The sequence below is a fragment of the Adiantum capillus-veneris genome, chromosome 8, assembly GCF_014529385.1.
Source record: "Adiantum capillus-veneris isolate H3 chromosome 8, ASM1452938v2, whole genome shotgun sequence".
Taxonomy (NCBI): domain Eukaryota; kingdom Viridiplantae; phylum Streptophyta; class Polypodiopsida; order Polypodiales; family Pteridaceae; genus Adiantum; species Adiantum capillus-veneris.
The window spans coordinates 56,172,693-56,195,261 of NC_140938.1; the positions used below are offsets into that span (position 1 = coordinate 56,172,693).

At 43.3% G+C, this 22,569-nt stretch overlaps 1 protein-coding gene and 1 pseudogene across 2 annotated transcripts in view; one reads left to right on the forward strand and one right to left on the reverse strand.

The window, feature by feature from the left end:
• Positions 1–4,950: 4,950 nt before the first annotated feature.
• On the forward strand, positions 4,951–6,000 carry LOC147452174 (putative germin-like protein 2-1 pseudogene; annotated as a pseudogene).
• Positions 6,001–9,301: 3,301 nt separating this feature from the next.
• LOC147452175 (uncharacterized) overlaps positions 9,302–22,569 on the reverse strand; it is a 35,629-nt gene continuing 22,361 nt past the window's right edge. For both annotated transcript variants that reach the window (XM_086517964.1, XM_086517963.1), the window contains exon 10: positions 9,302–9,864. In XM_086517964.1, coding sequence (XP_086374090.1) covers positions 9,466–9,864 — 399 coding nt within the window. In that variant the 3' untranslated portion in view covers positions 9,302–9,465. The remainder of the gene's footprint in view (positions 9,865–22,569) is intronic.

Below are 22,569 nucleotides of genomic sequence, written 5' to 3' on the forward strand. Positions count from 1 at the left end.
GATGTTGTTGCTAATGAAACAATCCACCACAGCCCTCTGCATAACCTTAATTTCTTCTCTTGTAGAAGTACTTTGCTAAGCTTTGAGCTTACAAAAGGTCTCATTTTTTTCCATTTTCCTTGTTGGGTTGTTGTTGGGATTTATGTTCTTCTTGTCAGGCTGCAATACAACCCTTCAATGGAAAAGTAGAAAAAAGCAAAAAATGTATACTCAAGCAAATAAATAGAAAAACAAAGATATAAAAAGAAAAATTCGACATAACAAGTGCTTACCTGATTACTTTAATCATTTTCTTGAGTTCTCCTAAACCAATTTTCGGTCCTCTACATTTCTTAACTTGCATTTTCTTTTACGAGGACCAAGAGATGTGTATATCTTTCTATACACTTCCACTTGCTTTTGTAGCTTATTGATCTCTTCTTATTGTTTGCTGAGCTTCGCTACTTGTACCTTGCAAAGGTCTCTCATATTACAAAAATTTGTATTCTAAACCTACAAGATTTCTTTCTCCAATGTATGGTTTATTGAGATTGATTTACAATAGCCCAAAATGCCAATATAGCCATCTCCCACAAACCTTAGGAGCGAGATGGGACCGAAGAAAGGCGGTTGACTATAACTTCGAGGATCCACTCGGTAAAGAGAACCATCACTCTAGATATCCACAAGGCTTGGCTCCATGACATCTGAGATCATTCTTTTCAGTTGCCTATACAAATCCCCCTCCCTGATGTTTCTGCAATGGATCATAAGCAAGTAAAAGGCCCATATGAAGATGGTACTTGTTATTGGCATTGCCAATAGGGACATTAGAGTCCCTCATGACTACATAGATGGGCTTGGGGACTACAAGATGATACAATCTTAGCTTGGTAGATCATCATTGCTCCATGGGCAAGAGCAGGATTACTATCCACTCAAAAAGTGTTTTCACAATATCTTGGTGCTAGTAAAAGCCATTCTTTATTTATTCCAAAAATATTGATTTTTCTCATTTTTCTGCAGAGAAGATGTTGTAAATATCCATTTACTTACAAGGCCCTCCTTTTTACCTCAATATTTTAACACTTCCCTTGCAAAGGCTGCCTCCGATCGCATCGCACGTTAGCTGCCTTCCAACCCGCCATCTGGGGCTTCCTTTTCTTTTCCTTATTTCTCCAGGCCGGCATATGGCACTTCATTTTCTTTCTCTTTTTTATCCAAAAGGGGGATCTTGTAAGATTCTCCCTAGTAAATCCATGATCAGAATCTTGCGAACTTGCTTTGTTTATACAGCATGTTTATGGATATTTTATTATTAAAGTGATCTTTATGAGCTATGGTCACTTTATGTCTGAGTGGATGGTTTATAATCTTTTTGGGAATTCAAAAACTCTATAAGTAAATACGTGCAAGAGGAAAATACTTACTCTTGTAAGTGGGGAGATTGCACCCAGTGCTCTGTGTCCTTCTTCTCTCATCTCATCCCCCTTCTCTTCATGCATGTGTAGCTAGATATCTACTCTGGGAGGTGCATCTGTGCTTTCTCGCATATCTCACCCTCTATCTCTCTTTTATTGATCTCGCAATGGATTATGTGTATATATCAATTTCCAAGTATGAAAATCTATATGTTATTGCTTGTCGCATGGTATTTTGTATATTTTATATATTTTGCAAGCACTCTACACTGCCGCTTATAGCAAAGTGAGTTTATAACTTACCATGTAATATGTAATATTGTTATTTGTCTGAAGTGTTGTGACTTGTTTTTTGAATTTTTGAAGGTGTGTTTGAAACCTCTTGTTATCAATCATTGACCAAGACTCCTTGTCACACATTTCCAAAATACTATCTAGTGTATGCCAAATCTCCACCTTTGCATGCATTTTTAGGATGGAGCCTCTTGGTTATTTACTAGATTGTACAGCTTTCTCCATTTCTCATAGTCATTGGTCAATCTTGCTGATGTGATTGCTTGCGCACTTTCCAATTGTCTTGTTCATTGCTTTGGGGAGAAATTGTCTTGCCTTCATGCTTGATCCTTTTCATTGGTTGAGAGATTCAGTTCTTGCTCAATTTTTGCATTTCCTTCATGAAGCCCCAGATTTTATAAGACCTTCTCAATAGTTGCAATTCCATCGTAGTGTCCAAATTGACCAAATGTAAAGGTTAATCAGTTTCTTATGACACGGCACAGAGCGTGCATGGTAGAAATATGAACATTTGTCAATGGCATATAAAAAATAAGTTGAAAGCTCTTATCCAATGGTCTAACAATTTGCTCCACCACCTATGATCAAGGGTTTTTGCAGGATACGTGCAGAAGAGGCATGGTAAGGTCATGGCCCCTTTGTTGCAATTTTATAAGCATTTCAGTGTCTTTAGGTCAAAGTCAAATTCCAAACAACCCAAAAGGAGCCTCTATCTTCGACAGTTTGAATTGTTTTCCCTCTCATGAGCCCACCAATAAAATAAGGATTGGGGGTTTGGTGAAAGACCCATCCCGATACCTTGTGATCCTCAGAAAGTACCCACAACAAAAGAAAATCAAAGATCAAACAAGAATTCAACCACACCAATAATACAAGGATTGGGAGTTTGGTGAAAGACCCATCCCGATACCTTGTGATCCTCAGAAAGTACCCACAACAAAAGAAAATCAAAGACCAAACAAGAATTCAACCACAGCATTTAGCGACAAGAAATATGGCAAACCTTTCTCTCAAGAAAGCAACCAAGCCACCACAAATTCATCTCTGATTGTACACTAAAGTACTTTGGATAGTCCTTTGGTATGTTAACAATCCATGAGAGTTATGGCTACTATCTCTATCTTCTTCTCATTGAATTTGAGTGCGCCATTTGTTTCACAATGATTGATGTCATAAAACGTAACCATACGCCTTTGCAACAACTCCAGGTCCCTCAAGATGTTATTGTGTTCATCATATGCAACAGTGTCTCTTTTCTCTTTGAATTCCTTTACTTTGTGGTATAGGGCTTTGACATACTCGTTTTGCTTCTTGTTAAGCCTCTTTTAAAGCCTCTAAACATCTATAGTGGTTAAGGGTTTGGGCTTGATTCCTTTAGCTTTGAATGTAGATTTCACACTCTTGTAAGAAGGCGTATCCCTTCTAACTAATACCAATCTCATCCATAGCACTTTGTACATGATTTAGGGAAACGATGTTGTTGCTAATGAAACAATCCACCACATCCCTTTGCACAACCTTAGTTTCTTCTCTTGTAGAAGTACTTTGGTAAGCTTTGAGCTAACCAAAGGTCTCATTTTCCTCCATTTTCCTTGTTGGGATTTATGTTCTCCTTGTCAGGCTGTATTACAACCCTACATGCACAACCTCAATGGAAAAGTAGAAAAAAGCAACAAATGTATAATCAAACAAATAAGATAAATAGAAAAACAAAGATATAAAAATAAAAATTTGACATAACAAGTGCTTACCTGATTACTTTTATCATTTTCTTCAATTCTCCTGAACCAATCTTTCTTAACTTTTGTTTTCTTTGACGAGGACCAAGAGATGTGTCTATCTTTTTATACACTTCCACTTGCTTTTGTAGCTTATTGATCTCTTCTTATTGTTTGTTGAGCTTGGCTTCTTGTACCTTGCAAAGGTCTCTCAGATTACAAAAATTTGTATTCTAAACTTGCAAGATTTCTTTCTCCACTATATGGTTTGTTGAGATTGATGTATAGTAGCCCAACAGGCCAATATATCCATCTCCAACAAACCTTAGGAGCGAGATGGGACCGAAGAAAGGCGGTTGACTATAACTTCGAGGATCCATTGGGTAAAGAGAACCATCACTCTAGATATCCACAAGGCTTGGCTCCATGACATCTGAGATCATTCTTTTCAGTTGCCTAAACAAATCTCCCTCCCTGATGTTTCTGCAATGGATCATAAGCAAGTAAAAGGCCCATATGAAGATGGTACTTGTTATTGACATTGCCAATAGGGACATTAGAGTCCGTCATGACTACATAGATGGGCTTGGGGACTATATATAAGATGATACAATCAGTAGATCGTCATTGCTCCATGGGCGAGAGCGGGATCACTAACTGATCCAAATATGATTTCACATTTCGATTATTTAGAAGTTGGCGGACCTTATCCACTCAAAAAGTGTTTTCACAATATCTTGGTGCTAGTAAAAGCCATTCTGTATTTATTCCAAAAATATTGATTTTTCTCATTTTTCTACAGAGAGGATGTTGTAAATATCCATTTACTTACAAAGCCCTCCTTTTGACCTCAATATTTCAACGCTTCCCTTGTTGTTTCTGATCGCATCGCACGTTAGCTGCCTTCCAGCACATGGCACTTCATTTTCTTTCTCTTTTTTATATAAAAGGGGGAGTTGTGAGATTCTCCCTAGTAAACCCATGATCATAATCTTGTGAACGTGCTTTGTTTATACAACAATGCTTGCATGCCTAGGAGGAATAGACAAAAGCAAATAGCAATCCAAAAAAAAGAGGCGTTGCCCGCGGAAAGAGTCGACATATCTAAAAGAGCATAATTAGTAGGACTAGAGTATGCTCTAGCAACGTATACTTAGAAATCTCATAGTGATTTGGAAAATGGACTGAGCTGAAAATGGACTGAGCTACCACTTGTGTTGTTTTAAAAATTAAAAAATGTCGATTGATTGGGAGGAAGGAAAAGGAACAAATCCACATGATATTGGCAAGAATTAAGTTTTCCTTCTAAGAACGCTCAAAAAAGAATAGCATATATTGGAGAAATTTTATTTTTCCACCAATGAATCTCGTTAGCTTAGGACTTTTGAATGGGTTAGTCTAGAAGATGGATAGGATTGGACACATGGTGCTGTTCTATTTTGACATGGGAGGTAATTTGAAAAGGTCGAGATGAGCTCGAGCAAGCAACGCGGTTTTACTATTATACAATACTAAGAAAACCAAATGTTTGACGATGTCGAGTGATGAGGGGCATGTACAGGACTCGGTCCATGGAGCAGAGGCACATCAGCACATGACTGCCCGCCTATATAAGGCGGAAGAGCTCATCATCAAGGGCAACCTCATCAGCTAAAATTTCACGTCCACAGCCGTCTCTAGCTGATCATTACACCTCTTGATTCTCATTCCGCTCGCCCAGCCCTCGCGCCTCCACAGTCCGCAGCTTGTATTAGCTACGATTACTCTTCACATGTCGTGCAAGCAGCTTATGGCTGCTCTTCAGCTAGCGCTGCTGCTGATGAGCCTGGCTTCCCCTCTGGTTCCAACCGCCAGCGCTGCCGATGAGGACCCCCTGCAAGATTTCTGCGTTGCCCTCAGCCCGGACGAGCTGCAGCAGCTCCAGCTCACCCTCAACATAAACGGCCTTCCCTGCAAGCCTGCCGCCGCCGTGAAATCCTCCGACTTCGCCTCCCAGCAGCTCCGCAACCCCGCCAACTTCACCGGCAACCTCGGCTCCGCCGTCAATCTTGCCACCGCTGCCACCTTCGGCGCCCTCAACACGCAGGGCCTCTCTATTGCCCGCATCGACTACAAGCCGCACGGCATCAACCCACCGCACGTGCACCCCCGTGCCACTGAAGTCCTCTTCCTCGCCCAAGGCACGCTCCTCGTGGGCTTCGTCTCCACCGCACCTGCCAACCAATTCTTCTACCAAACCATCTATGCTGGTGATCTCTTCGTGTTCCCCCGTGGCCTTGTTCACTTCCAATTCAACCCCGACAAGTCCAAGCCAGCCCTTGGCATCGCCGCCCTCAACAGTCAAAACCCCGGTGCCTCACAGCTTGCCGTCGCCCTTTTCGCCTCCAACCCGCCTCTCCCTGAAGATGTTCTCGAGACCACACTCGGCATCGACGATGATGAGGTGCAACGCCTCATCGCCAGTGTCCAAGGCACTTTGATGATGTAATCTGATGCATAACGTTGGCTGGGTTGCATACTAGAGCGACCTGATTGTATTAACTAATAATTACACACAACATGTAAGAGCCTAGCTAGCAAATTTACCCCATCGTCTCTAATTTGGAGCTACACAAAATTAAATTAAAATTACTCCATGCTAAAAGAGCCTTACTACAACACCCTATTTTTACATTCCTCCATTGAAAAAAGGCTTGTAAATAAGCAACGTGATTTTTTTTCCCCAATAATCCACAATTTCTATTAGAGGGGACAAAGTTACGCGGACCTCTATTGTCTTGTTATAGTGGCCATCACAATTCTCCATTCCATTATCTTTGTATTTTAGTAGATTCATATTCATTAAAATAACCAATTATCTAATATAACATTGTGATTTGCTCTTTGTGTGCTTTTTTATTCATGGAAAACATGAGTTGTGGCTATTAAGGGGCCTTTTCTGCACCTAATTTTGGTTATAGCAGTTGTGCTATTCCTCAAATGGGACATTTGAATCTCGTATGCCCCATTCTAAGTTAAAAATTGACATAGTCATAACACATATTCCTGTATTGAAAACTTGCATGATAGTGTTAGCAATTAAATCCTACTTACAAAAACTTACCAATGTTCGAATTTGGATTAAATGTTTCAAGTCTTAGAAAGGCTTACTCCTCACATAAACAAAAACCTTATTGCCTTCTAAAAAACGTAGTATATCATACACTTTAAGCATTTTCTTTTAGGTTTTCTAAGAACCAAGATATCTTAAATAGGTTTATTTTCACACACAACATGTATACCATTGTATTTTTCCCAGGCATTAAATATTGAATGTGTTTTTCCATGTCTCCAATTTAATCCGTGCTTCATAAGTGCTTATTATTTTTTTCAAATTCTAATTTTTTAAATCTCCTAAAAAATCCAAAAACTCTTAGAAACTGTAAATTCACTGTTTTTCAGCCATACCGACGCCAGGACCATTGGGAATCGTGCTCCATTGCAAAAGACAGTTAGGGGACTGTTTGGGGCTGAAAACAGGGCAAAAATCAGTAAATACAACGTGCTGAATTTACTGTTTTTGGGCAGGAAACAGAGGGTATACGCCAGTGCAAGTGAGTTCTAGCAGAGGAATTGGTTTCGCGCAAATTTTGGGGTTGTTATGCTGCCGAAATTTGGCCAAATCAAATGGTATCTAGGTGGATACACGTGAAGGATTCCCAGGACCTTACCTTGTAATTTACCCTCCTAAAGAATAAAGAAATACCGAAAGGGGCGCCAATTTTGGGGCCTACAAGTTGTCGGTGTTTGCTCGGAGCATTCTAGCTTCCGAGCCGTGTGTGTGATTAAGTGTTAATTCCCATTATAGGTCTCCTTTGCAAAGTGCTCTGTGTGTGTGCTCAAAGTAAAGAATTTCGAGTGAAAGCCAGCGCCTACCGCCCTACGGGCCGGTTACATCGACTGTGGAACTGAAGCAGGAGAGGGGGGAGAAGCAGCTGGGGGGAGTAGTGGAGAAGAGGGGCGGGAGGGAGCGGCAGAGGTAGAGGGGCGGTAGAAAGAGGCGGCGGGAGCAGGAGGCGGGGGGGAGGATGAGGAGGAGGGGGGGAACTCTGGGGGAGGAGGGGCCGTCGAAGGTGAAGCTGGGGAGGGGGCTGGAGCAAGGAATTCATCCTACTCAAGAGGACCAAACCGGTTCCTCGTGGGAACCCACTGCTGCTGAGTAGGCGCCTGAGGACCAATCTGAGTGCCAGGCTAACGTTGTGGCCCCTGACGTCATCTACCACGGGCCTGCTGCCATCCCTCCTCCGCTGGAGCCCCAGGCTCAGAGGGTGGCTCTGCATCTATGCGTTGTGTCTCTCTCTGTGTCTTCTGGCCAGCCCTTTCAGGCTGGGGCTGAGGCTGTGGTGTAGGTCGAGGCCTCCTCTGTGGACAGGCCTTCGCTAGATGGCCCATCTGTCGACAAATAAAGCACTGGTTCGGGAGGCCCGAATACTCCACACTCTGTCTAAACCAACCCCCACTCACCCGAGGCAAAAGAATAACCTTCGGGAGCGTGTGAGTGTCTCTGACCAAAACGTGAATTGAGGGAATGCCAGCCGCCTTGGCAGCTACTGAGGCTGTTGTGCGAGGTGTCTCCAGGACAGTCCCAATGGCTGAGCCGATCCTGGACAAAAGTGGTAGGTACTCCCTCCGCAAACCCGGAAAGCATACTGAGATTGGGATGTCTGCCTCCTCTACTAGAACATCTGAAGCAGGGTCAAAACCATGTCTCCACTTTCGAAAGTGGGCACGTGCTGCTCGGATGGTCAGTGGACTCATGGCGATGACCTTGGACGCCATCTGGGAGGTCTCAAACTCGATCCAGTAGTAGCCTCGTCCAAGTATCTGCACGTCCAGGATCTTGCCCACCTCTGCGAGAAGGCGGGCCTGGAGAAGGTCACGCAGCTCTCCTCTGCTAGGTCGGGTGCCAAGAATCTTGCAGATGACAGAAGTCGCCTACAATCGCTCTACCTCTGCGGCAAGGCTCGCTTGCTCTGTCGGCGAAAGAGCAAGTCGAATGGTGGGCTCAGCGGGGTCGGGCGAGGGGGTTCGGGCGAGTCCCTCTGAGGCGAAGCTGGAGCCTCCATCTGTGTCTACTGCTGCGGCGAAACGAACGAGCGGTGGAGAGACTGCAGACGAACGCCGAGCACTTGCCCAAAATGAACAATGCTAAACGAGCCAATGTGCAGGAAGGGGGGGGGGGAGGGTGGAGCAGCCGGATAATGTGCGGGAGCGCAAGCGGGATTTGGGGGGGGGGGAGTAAGGCAGCGGGAAACCAGGAGGGGGGCAGCGGGCGGCTGAGGGGCAGCGTTCAGGAGCGGCGGGGGATGGGGGGCAGCGCGCAGGGATAGGCGAGGGTGGAGGTAGCGCAGGGGCAACGGGGGGGGGGGGGGGGAGGGCGCAGCGAGGGGGGGGGGGGGGGGGGGGGGGAGCAGCAGTAGCGAGCACGTCCGTCACTTGGATCAACTGGATCCCCAGGTGACAGCATTTTGGCAAGATGATTCTAAAAGTTAAGCGTAACTACTCTATAGCACGAGTACTCCCCCACGCAAACCCGGGCGCAAACATTGAAACTGAATTCCATCTTCATACCAACCCTACACATTTAACCATGATCCTGGGTTTTGTTATCCCTCTTACTGTGTTGTGATGATGAAAGGCAACCCCAATCCTGCCACTCTATTGCTACCAATTTGATCATATGCACTTACTTCTTTTCTCACGAGTACTTGAATCCACATCTTGCATCTCAAAGAGGAAGCCTTTAAAACAATTCGCCATAGTTTTAATTGGATGTACTCTTCCCATTCAACAAAGCATTGCTCCAAGATTGCAAAAACTCAAACTAACATATTGAGACATCATTCGAGAGAAAACAACAGCCAAAATCCCCTTGAATTGAACCAGGAGTACAATGGAAACTATTATACAACAAGAGAGAGCCAGCTGATACTGTATGACAAAAGCTTTCCGTGATTTACGTTCTTTATCTAGCTCAGCCCTATTGCATCGACCTTGATACAACAAGATATTATCTACAAGAAGGGAGACTTGAACCCAAACCTCTGCACAGCACGCCTGGATTGTCTGGCCACTGACTTGGCAGCTGCAACATGTGGCTCATCTTCTTCAACGTCCACAATCGTTGTCTTGAAAGGAAGACCCAGATAAGAAATTGCTGCATTGGCAGCTTGCAGTCCTGTCACATATGCTTTTTCTTGAGAAAGCCCCTTGGCCCCGTGTGAACCAGGACCTTGCTTCAGCCAGTCCCCAGCCATAAACACATTAGCCAAGCTTGTGCATGTGGAGGGCATGTGTCGGTGTGATCCTGGACCAAAGCATGTCACGGCACCCTTGAAGCGTAGTACACTGCTATCAAGAACTTTTGCTGAAGCAAACCTTTGATCACACTTAACAAGGTACTTCTCGAAGACCTGGAATGCACACCAACAATCTATTCATGTCAAATGGCTCGACAAATGAAACATCATCAGCCTCCGGCTTTCCTATTCACAAGCAAGCTGACACACAAGAAGTTTTGGACAGATTCTCACAATAATTCCCACATTATGACTTCCCTCAACATCATGAGCTTCTGTGAGGGAGGCAAGGCATACCTAGCTAGGTACGATTGGGGGCAGGGGACCGCCGGCCTGGTGAGGGGAACCGGTGGTCCCCTGCCCACAATCGTACCTAGCTAGGTATGCGGTGCCTCCCGAACAGAAGCTCATGATGTTTTGTATTGTATGAAAAACACTGAAAAAGGCTCCCTTTTCCTACATGAGAAATTTTCTAAATCTTCTTGTGACATGGTAAAGCTGCAGTACAAAGAAGAGTCAATTAAAACCTAGTTTGCACTCGTAAGCTCATCCACCATTGATCTTTAGCATTTCTGATCGTGTCAATAATGAACTAGAGGCCTAACTGCTGCAATATGACATGACAAAGAGGCTAAGGAGCAATAAGGCAGAGGAGGGCGCATGGGGTGGATTTACTGACCATCAAGATTTTCTGCCAATATCCCAAATTCACTTAAAAAGTAAGAGACAACCACTATGTGGCTTAAGGATTCCAAAGGGAATTTTAAGATTACAAAAAAGATGAAAGCAAACACTGGTATTGTCTTCATAAGGTTGAGAATGCACACTTGGCCGTACAAGAATATCAAGAACTCAAAAGCACGCCAACCTTCCAAGTGCAGGGCCAATGGATGGATTCCCTAGCATAAGGTTGGCGCTTTGTCCATCCTCTAGAGAGAAAATAGGCATTGTCATGAATATAATGTCCGATTCTCACCATGCATGAAGCACTCTGTTGTCTAAATTATGAGAAGCCAAATGATCTCTCAGAGGACAGGGTCACAAGGTCTTTCCTTCACTTCCCATGGCTTTTTCTCTCATGTTCAAAGCATTTCTCTAGATTATAATTCAATGGTGGCCAGATATCCATCACAAGTATAGCTGTTTCAATTTATTATTTTCCATTTATTCAAAGAACAATCTTACTGTTTTTTAATTGCTTGGACATAAAACCCACTTTTATTTGATCCACAGTGCACGTAGATGACCCTCCAGCGCTTACAACTTGATCGACTCTTTTGGAATGATTGTTTGGCTAGAGAAGTGTGGTCCACTGTCTATAAAAGAGAACATCTTCAAGCTCTTACTTGAATAACCATTTCCATTGCTTGTGGGTATCCCTCTCAAACCAAGAGAAAAAAATTCCTCATAGAATTGGGGCTTGAAATCTTCCAAAGTTTTTGTTCTTGAACCACCAATAAGACATGCTACCGCCAATTGCAACAAGCTAGAGGTCTTATTTCGTAGTGATAAGGCAACCTCAGAAGGCCTTAAGGATGCCAAGGATAATTAGTAGACGAACATAACAAGTCAAATTTGTTAAAGACGTAGAACAAGAACAGCAAGAATTTTTGAAAGATCAAGACGCCTGTGTTCTTTAGAGTTTGCCCGGGGAGCTACCTCCTGAGAGACCTGAAGATCATGCAATAGATTTGACAGCTTGCAATGCGCCACCGAACCGGTCACCTTACAGAGTAAGCAAAGCCTAGAATGAGGAAATCGTGAACCAAGTAAAGGAACTTCTCGAAAAGGGTCTAATTCAACCCAATACATCACATTTTTGTTCTCTAGTGCTTCTAGTTATGAAGAAAGATGATCTTATATCACAACATTGGTTGCGGCCCCAGTGCGCAAGGTCAAAGATGGCATACTCTTCTTATTCATACCTCCATGGTTGCGGATTATTAGGTGGTAGTTTTGGGCCAGCTTTGAGCTACTGCCTTATGCAACTGCTCTTTGCTTTGCAAACTATTGGTGCTTTTGTGTTCATCATGGCCCATGGGTCTTAGCTATAGAGAGTACTTTTGTTGCAGAGTGCCTATCTTTCACAGGCAATAATCATCCTCTCTCCTTCTTAGGTTGTCAGGTGTTATGTCCCGATCATAGGAGGGAGGATCTAATCTATGACACCGTCGCGATGGATGTCTAGTGTCCAAGAGGGCATATTGTGAGCCCGGCCAGTATGGCCGGTCGTTTGTATAAAAGGAGACCAAGGCCTCATTTGCAGTTATCGACCCCCACTAGCAAAGTGTCAGTGGCTAGCCCACGAGGCTACAAGTGTGCGAGGTCACCTCGAGGAGGTGAGGCCGGGTGGTATGGGACGCTCAGTATTAGGTGCACGTATACATCCTTGAACACTGGCCCTAGAAAGGGGGTTCTGTTGGATGGTGGCTACAGTCAAGTGGTTCATCCAACGTGTCCATAGGCGGTCTAGGTAGCCGGTAGATCCTCCCGTGGTATTCGTTTATTAGTATCAAAGCCGGTTTGGCTACTAGATGAACTGTGTGCACATGACTTCTGGATAGCTTTTCAAGTCGAATGATATATTCTCAAAGGTTTATTGCTGAAATTACTAATTTCTCTTCTCGTAATCAGTGTGCAAGTGATAATTTACATTTTGCTGATTTTTTTTATAAACATTGAGTATGTGTTTGTTGATTTTTTTATATTTAGCAAAAAACAGAGGATTGTGTGTGAAAACAAGGAACTTTCACTTTTATTGGTTTTTGAGGAAAATCAGAGCACTTGAATTCAATTTACTGATGTTTGATGAACTGTACAAGTTACATACTAATTTCAGCCTCAATTTTATCGAAATCAGAATCTCTACCTCTTCTCCTTTGCTTCTTGCTGATGTGAACACACACTCTTTTTCAGGTGAGAGAGTGTCTCTACCTCTTTTAGCGTTTTTTATTGCACAAAATGGGCAGCAAAGGAGAGAGAAGCTGCTTGACTTCAACATGGAGAGAGAGACTCTTTGGACGTGGAGTTCTAGAGAGAGAATCCGATTCTAGATGCCAACGATGCCAAGTTTCTACGCTACTTGCCTCTGAGATTTCAATCAATCTTTTGCCCCTTTTAAAATTGGGCTTGGCCAAGTTTTGAAACTGGGCCTTATTAAATGTGAAACCTGTAAGCATTTTAAAAACCACTTACAAAGACTTTAAACTCTCTCAGAGTCTCATTTTTGAGTTGCCTACTCTTCTCCCAAGCTTCCTCTCTCCCATCTACTCACACACTCCCACCATCACCTCCACTACTTCAAATGCTCCCGCCGACGCGGAAAGCTTTTCGAAGATCAACTTTTTGCATACAAAAAGAATTAATTTAACACTTGTTTTGTAATCGGACACTAACTGTCTTGTTTTTCCAGCAACTTATCATAATTATTTGGTGAAGCTAAAAACAAGATTTATAGGTCATGTTCATACCTTGGGTCAGTTATACGTGAGGAACATAATTAAATTTTTAATTTTCCCAAAATAATACCATACTAAGATTATGATGATAAGTTTTGAAATGGAAAATTATACAAATCTAGTGCAATTTTAAGAAAATTTCCATAAATTGAATATAACTTCTCATCAAAAGGTTTGTGGAAAGGAAAAACCGTATTATAACAAGCATTTAAGCTTCATAACTTAGTTCTTAGAGCAACTTTTTGTTTTAATCAAAAAATTCAAATCTTGAAAATGCTGACAAAGAGAAAATTTTGGTATTTCAAAGCCTCTTTCATTAACATGGTTATAGAACAAAACTTAAGGTCTATAATGTATTTATAAGCTGACACCCATTAACAAGCATTTTTCAAGGTTTCAAACTCAAACACAACTTGTAATTTAAGCAATTTATATTGAGTAATTTCTTGCAAAAAAAACATTGCTCTGAAAAACCAATTAAAGTGTGCATATAGATTCCCCAATTGTGCCCATGTGAGGTATTCGCGTACAAATAAATGAAATGAATGAACAAGTCCAAAAGTGGATGTCACAAATTGATGACGTGGCATGACCTAAAGAACGGACTCCGGACAAAGAGGGGTCAGAGCCCTACTGAAAGATGCTAAACAAGTTGTACCACCTTGCAGAACCAATTGAAGAGGCCAAAAATGGTAGGACATCCATTTCATAAGTTGTGCCAAAATATGGGTCCTGTCTGATGGGACCCAAGGGACAAAAGGCTAAAAGAGGTGTGGAAGGGCTGATGGCATGGCAGCTATACGGACGCTCGCGAATTGCGTTGATGACGTAGCAAACCGTATAGACTTCCGCGATTTGCGTTGCTCATATGGCACCTATACGGATTTCCACAAATAGCATCGGCTCCCCTAGCACTAGCTTTTGGGCCAAGATGCTTTTAAACTTGAAGATTTTCATATGTACTGCTTTTGGAAGGCCTAGGGCCTATAAATTAAGAGCCAATGCCTCAATCTCGGGGAGATAAGCTTGGGAGTGCTACCCTCGGACATTGTACTTTGTGAAGCATTAATGATAAATAAACATCGAAAACCTGACCACTCTAGTTCGGAAGAGAATAATGAAGATTCCAACAGACATCGTCCATCTTCGAAAGATTCGGAAGAGTACGGACCGTCTCCACCTACTGAGCACGAAAGGATGGAGATGCAACGAACAGCAGGTTGACGCTTGTGCTCAGCAGATGCTTCAATACTCCAAGGACCCTCGATATGCGAAATTTTTGGCCAAGCACCCGCTTGATGAGATGCATTCTAGATGGCGCACCACCATCGGATCACCTCTGAAGTCAACCTTGAAGAAACTGCCTACACCAAGGACCCCCACTCAAAAGGTGTACTTAGAGGATGAATTCAAGGAAGCAGTAGAATGGCAAGTCAATAGACTAATGAAGACTAAGAAGTGGCCAGGGAAGCACAGTCGAGCAACAGACCATCTAGGCTAGAGATCTACTTTGAAAATGCCAAGAAGGCAAAGAAACGTGTGAGATTCGAGGATGTTTCCAATTCATCTTCGTCTTCTTCTGACAGCTCGGACAGCTCTTCTACCTCCGAGTCCAGTGACAAGGGAAGAAAGAGCAAGAAGAGGAGAAAGATCCAGAGACATAGCAAAGGCAAGGAGAAGGCAAAGAAGAGCCGATCCCATAGAAGATCTTGAAAGTATTTTGACGGTTTAGACGAGGATTCTTCTTCCTCAGATAGTTCAGATTCTGATGAGCCGATGTTTTCAAAGAGGAAGCACTTTTGCAGAGCCTACAAGTATGATTTCCTTGAGGACAAGGGCAAGAAGCCCAAGGATTTTAAGGAAGGCAGCATCAGATTTCGGGAAATAATGGGTTTGTAATACCAATTGTCACTGCTTTGAAAATGTTTGAAGATACACAGTCTTCTGATGTAGACTTTCATCAATGTATACTATGGTTTGATTCATTTGTGCTTGGCATTTCTGTCACTAAATTTCATAAAAATCTTTCATGTTCTTCTGTTGAACTTCGAGATTCTGACAAGTCACCATAATCCCAAAAATCACAACTGATTCAAGGATGTCTTTCTTACCACCTTCGAGAGGAGTAGATCGTGCCATTGAACTGGCCGTTGATAGTCAATCTTTTTTGAAACAACCCTATCGGTTTAGTGCTATTGGAGAGAACGAGTTTCAACGACAACTCAAGGATTATCTCGACGTCGATCGAGTAAATCTCCGTGGGGAGCGCCCGTGTTACTTTCTCGAAGAAAGGATAACACTATACGTTTTTACGTAGTAGATTACAAGGGATTTAAAAAACTCACTGTTAAGAATAGCATCCCCTTCCACACGGTGGCATTATTCGTATGTCTCTACCTTTATTGCATGAATAGTTCATCACTTTTTCCGTTCTCTCTCTGATCAGGGTGATCTTAGAGGCCAGCACGCAAGAAGGTTGAACTTATGCAATAGTTTGACTGAGATTCGTTACAAGAATGGATCCAACAATCAAATTGCTCATGCACACAACCAAATTCCTTAAGTTAATGCTTTGTCTATGGCTAAAATCTCGACGGATTTCTCTCTTCTCGAGCGCTACACCGTTCTAATAGCCACTTTGGCAAGACATGGAACAAGGTCGAAGTAGGACATGGCTCGTATATAGGCTTGGGTGATCATGAGACCGAAGTGAGTCGCATAGGAGACATGAGATAGAGACAAGTTACAACATTTCATTAAAGCTGAAATATTGTTTAGAAATAGAAAAGTCTGCAAGCCGGAAATCGATGAGATTCGACAAAGGATTTTGTTCAAACGCCATGATGTCTACAGCACTCGGCACCAGGCATCCAAAGAACTTTAGCATTGGTCAAACGGTATTTCTATTGGTCAGTGAATGCTGAGTTAGGTACAAGGCAGGCAGAGCGTCTTAAGAAAGCTAACCTGCTACATCCATTGGAATCCCTGATGCCAAGTGGCTACGTATTTCCATGGATTTTATTGTTGGTTTTCCAAATACTCGTCATGGCAACAATGCCACTTGGATTGTGATCGATAGATGCACAAAAATGGTAAAGTTTATACCAACAAAATCAACAATAAAAGGCCATGAGTTAGCAATTTGTAAATCAACTTTATAAGATGTACGGTTTCCCAAAGGATATCGTCAATGACCGGGCTACTAAGTTCACTCGACGATTCTAGTTGCTCATCTTCAGACGAAGTTGTCATCCTCTCATCATTTCGAGTTCGATAGACAGACTGAAAGGATGAATCAGACGTTGGAGGACATATTGAGGACCTCTTATAGGCAGTCTGATTAAAAAAGGTATCTCTTACAATTAGAGATTGTCCATAATAGTAGCAAGCATTCTGCTATTGGATTTAGCCCATTCATAATGATGTATCGATTTGAGCCAAAATACCCTATTGCCATTGGCTTAGAGAAAGTCAAAGAGCGACAAGCTCGGGGTTTCTTGTATGATATGCAAAAAATGCTCAAATTGATTGAGAATAGTGTAAGGATGCATGGCACATGACCGAATTACTCAATATACTAATCAAAGTAGATCTCCAAAGACTCTAGATGTGGGACAATGGGTCTATCTGAAGATACCCAAAGATTCCAAAACCATGCGAACTCGAAAGCATTCTAAACTTTTAGCTAGATTTTGTAGTCCATTCTTGATCACAAAGAAAATGGATCTATTGCCTATAAATTGGCTATTCCTTCGGATATTAGTGTTGTTAGAGTTATGGCATCTCAAGTGAATTGCCCAATGTGATCCCAATATTTATTTGTCTTTTAGGTATTTATTTCACTTACTTGTCAAAGTTTGGGTAGGGCAATTTTCCTAGGTGGGTATATATGTAACCCAGTGCCCCCATTGTATCATGCATCAGTTAGTCATTGCCAAGGTTGGTTCAAGAGAGCAATGCACCAACTAAGCCATGCTCCTTGGGTTGTAGCCTTTAGTAGGGAGAGCCAGCTACCAAGAGCTGCAGAACATTCGACCTTGGTTGCGGGCAGACGACCAAGCAGAAATTGAAGAAATTCAGAAAATTTTCAGATTACAGGTTTTTTGCATAAATTGCAAGGATATGCAAAATGTATGCTTGATGCGGGAGAAAATGTATGCATAATGTGGAAACATATGTGCGCATAGTGTGGCTCTCGTTTTTTTTTGCGGCGATTAAGCATGAGGAAGTAGAATGATAAGATCGACCCCTTAGAGGATGCCATTCAAAAGTGCAAAGAAGAAATAACGGAAACCGTTACCAAGATGAACCGCAACCTTTTGGGCACAATAAAAATGCTCGAAGGACGCGTGTTGATCCAAGAAAGCAAGATGAATGCACCGGAAGATCGTGTGACGGCTCAGGATGCAAAGATTGAGTCACTCAGGAAGGATCTCGTTGAAGCACGATCAAGAAACACACTTGAAGAGGGAGAATTGCAACCCTCGATAATAGAAGAACTCAACACGATCAAAGAGCAAGTACGGGCCATTAAAGAGAGAGAAGAGCAGCACAAAGAAATGACGACTTCTTGGGTGGATGTTATTACAAAGACTCAACAGAAGGCGGATGAAGCCGAGAAATGGATCGAGGTTGCCAAGAGAGGAAAAGGCAAGGAAATAATGTCCACACCCACTATTATTAATCTGACACTAGAGGAGGAGCAAAGAAGACGTGTGCACAGTTTACATGTGAGAATTTGCGGCCTTAAAAACAAAGATAATGTGGATGAAGAGGTAAAAGAACTCATGGCTTTGATGGGGGTTCATGAGCCCATGCACACAAGAGCTTGGAGAGTGGGCAACAAGAAAAATGAAAGCAATAGAGAAACCTCGAAACTAAGGGCACTCATCCTTCCTTTTCCCTGCATGGAAGCCAAGGACTTTTTGAAGAAAAGGCAAACTCTTAAGAAGACGGGCATCTTTCTCGGGGATGATCTTACCCTCTCGCAGATCGCTCATATGCAAGAGGTAATGCCGGAGATTAGAGCAGCAAGGGAAAAAGGCAAGATTACCTTTTACCGAGATGGAAGAGTGGTAATACTAGAGCGACTCTCCACACGACGGTGCGAGACCTATGGGACCACACTCAAAGTTGCCACCTGGAACTGTAATGGATCTATGCGCCTTAATGTGGGTGCTTTTGAGGATAGTTTTAATGAAAGAGACATCATGTTCTACTCTGAGACACAACAGGCCCTTAGGCAATCTATGCCTCACATCAGTGGATACAGATGGGAGATAACCTACAGACAGGAGACGCGGGGCTCGGGGGGAGTGGCAGTGTTATTCAGAGAGGAGTTGCAACCATTGATACATATAGCCCGCAGGGATGAGCAGGCTAGGTACATGTGGGTGAGATTGAGAGCAGAGACCGGCAGATATCTTTACATTGCTATTTGCTACTTTCTCCCAAGTACATCAATCTATGCATCACCCAAAGGACAGTCCCCCTTTTCTATTTTGGATGATGACATATGGGAGTTCTCTAGAGATGGTGACATTATCATTCTAGGGGACTTCAATGGTAGGACCCCCCATCACCAGACTGTATTTTATGATACTTCAGAGGAGATGCTAAGAGAGCTAGATGTTGTAGAGATGGGCTTGTCCAAACTATCACAGGATGTGGAACATACTGAGTATGGACGACACTTGATAGACATGGGAACTACACATGGATTGGCCATCATGAATGGCCTACAGAGATTTCCCGCTGCGGAAGGTTTTACATGCTTTCCACACAGACATGGAGCAAAACAGTGGATTATGCCATGGCACAGTCGAGCATCATCTTTAGTATTCAAGATCTCAGGGTTCCCTTCTGTCGATGACCATCTCTTTTCAGTTTAATGTAGCACACAATACACGGGCAGCAGCACCTACTCGCTACACCTTCACGCGAAAGACGGACTCTGTATATATAGATGGGATCTATAGACGGCTGTGCACTGAGGAGCAAGGGCGACCTCTAGAGGAGCTTACTACTATACTGACACAAACATTACAAATTTACATGATGCAACAGTAGAGGCATACCCACACCTTAGCCTGAGCAGAGGCGCCGTTCTGGAAGCATGTCGCAGAACAGTTGGTATGATGTGGAATGCCGCGAGACTAGAGCCAGACTTCAGAGGGAGGTGCTTTTGGGGGACATCACTCACAGACAGTCACAGATTGACTCTCGACGCCTAGTGTGGTGGAAGAGAGGGCATTTTTGGCTCGACTAGATCAGGATCTATACCAACTATTCTTGAGTCAAGACTCACGTGAGGCATGGCGGCTCTTTCATGAGCACTCTCCCCCCCCTGCCATTACCTCTACAAAAGCTTGGGGACAGTATGCTTCATCTTTGTACACAATTCCTGAACATATGCCCCTTCTTGACCCTCTCAAACCATGCCCATACGCATGTGCTTTTTTCACCGCTAAGATGGTGAAGAAGGCCATTGACAGGATGAGGACTGCGAGAGCTGTCACAAACGAGTGACGTGGCATAACCCTAGACCCATAAATGGGTTGCAGATCAGACACACACACACACTCTCTTGCAAGCGAGCAGTCCCGGAATTCCCTACAGTGCCACATGGCAGCAGCGTACGGACACCCCGCGTTTTGCGACGCTTTTTGCAGAAGCAGTGTACGGACTTTCAGCTTTTGGGCTATGCAAAAGTCTACGCAAGAGAGAAAGACAGCTTTTAGCTTTGCTTTATTTTTACCAAGCAAGTGAGAGGAGTTTCTTTATTTTGGGGCGAGAATGCTTTTAATGGGTAACTTTTGGGGCTCTGCTTTTGGCATCCCTTGTAACTCTTTATAAGTGTGGTTTGGGCTCCCACTTCTCAGAGCATCTAGACGCAGAGTTTGAGGGTGAGACCCAACCACTCCCTTGTACTTTGGCAACAGATTTAATAATAAAAGGAAATATCAAAAGGAGCGTCAATCTTTGGGCCAATATCTCTTGGCGCAAAATTCTGTCGGGCCGGTGTCAAATCAATTGTGAACTGTTTTGAGGTGAATTCCTGTTGTGTCGCGGAAGATTCTTGACTTGGAGTGTCCAAGTCTGTTACAGTGGTATCAGAGTGTAGCCAATTTCTTTTCTACCGGAAAATCCGATCCTTTTTACGCGACACTTATGGATTCAAGCAAAGGACAGTCGACTTCCTCTGCATCCGGAGATGCGGAAAGAGATAGTGAGGAAGATTCAAGCGAGGAGTACGGCTCGCCTCGGCCTACTCAGGTGGAGCTTGAAGAGATGGAACATCGGATATTGGTCGATGAAGCGACAAAGTTAATGATGAATTTTGCGAAGGACCCTAAACTTGCAGAATTTTTCACCTAGACCTCCTTCGACGAGGTGCACTCATAGTGGCGGCAAACCATGGAGTCACCCCTCAAACCGGCGCTCGAACAACCTCCTACGCTGAGGATGTTTACAGAGCAAGAATTAGAAGAGGTGATTGATGCACAGATTAGCCAGCTTTTTGACGCGCAAAACAAAGCCAAAAAGCACGACAAAAAGTAGAAGAAAGGCACTGACTTCCCACGTTATTTGGGTCGTCAATCTACTTATGCCTTGGCAAGAAAGCAGAAGAAGAGTGTGGGATTTGAAGAAGTACCCAATTCTTCTTCTTCTTCTTTTGACAGTTCTTCTGGCTCTTCTGACTCGAGCGAAGAAGACAGAAAAGGAAAAAAGCGAAGCAAAAAGCAACGCTTCGAAAAGGCAAGAGAAAGACAAAGAAATCTAAATCTCGCCCAGTTTTGGATAGTTCTACAAAGGACTCGTCTTCAGATAGTTTGGACTCCGATGACAGCAGATTTTAAGCAAGCAAGAAGAATTTTTATAAAGCCAACCTGTAAGGGGCAGCGGAATGAATGTTTGCGCTTTGCTCAAGATGAGTGCTCCGAACTGTGCTCAAGGTTCCTTTTGTTCTTATGAAAGGTAGAGCCTTCCGTTCTTAATGAGAGAATGCTATGATCACAAACAAAAAGAATGGACACTATGCATGCAAGTGTATGAGACTGAGAGATAGAGAGAGAAGAGAGATAAGACACCACAGATGTTGTAAAACCCTCCTCCGAAGGCCCACTCTCGTTGGCGAGAGTAGTCTACTTATGATTGCACAAACTGGTACAAACTGTATGCATGAGACAGATGCAAGTCTAGGCTGGAATCTGTAAAACACTAGGGGCTAGGTTCTACTGGCGATCCTTGCTTGAAGGAAAAACGCTAGGGCTGCTGGGTTTCCTGCGGTGAAGCTTGAAGATGGAAACGCCAATGGCTGATGTTGATGCAGAAAACGCTAATGTTGAGTCTTACTTGGGAGGGGAGAACCGCCAAGGTCTTGTTGGAGAAGTTGCCTGCTAAGCTTGGCTCATGTTGCTTCTTTTGCCATTTAGTGCTAGTTTAGGTTTGCTTATATACAAACTTACTCAATTTGCCCTATCTACTTTCCAACAAAAATCACTTAAAAATAATAAGTGAAAAATGTCAAAAATAGGTAAAATAGGCTAAATGCACTAGAAAATTCCCTGAAGGATTTTGATGGATTCTGATGGGAATGCTTATGATCATGCTGTGTGCAACCAGAGGATATGCATCTACACTAAGTGACTAGGCATGCACGGTCTACGAATAGACTCACAAAAGTGCCAGATCACTTCTAAATCTAGACTGACGGGCCTGACTGAACCCTGATCATGTTGTAGCTTGTCCATGGACACATAGGGTTGGGTGTGTCACGTGACATCCCCTCCTTTTCAAAGTGAGGTACTGGTACCGAACTGTATGGCATCGAGGGAGATCGCCAATAGCATCCGGAATCTTGGAAGGCACTCTTCGTCGGCCCACTCTAATGTGTGGGTCGTGCGGTACTTGACTTCATAAAGGTCTGCAACACTTGCTTCTTTGGGCCGCGCCGAAAGCGACACAAAGTCTTGGTGGCTCCTTCGATGCTTCAACTTCGTCTAGAGTCATGCTTCTTTCTTCCTCAAGAATCTACATGGCTGAAAATTCCTAAAACCATTTCCAACACAAAACCATGAACATACCTATTTCATGTAAAATGACTGGAAAAAATCTTGTCTTCCTAAAGACTGTGCATGCAATGTAGATGAACCAATAGACGGAGTGCCAAACCGTTCATCGCACACACGCAAACAATGAGATCGAATCTTTCTCTTATGATCTAGAGCAATCAATTGTGGCAATTCACAATGAAAATGCCCATGCTTGGTGCTCATACTTTCATGTGCTCTTTCTACAAATGTGTCATACCAAGGGAGAGACAGGGAAGGTGACTTCCTTGAATGCATACTTTTCAGCT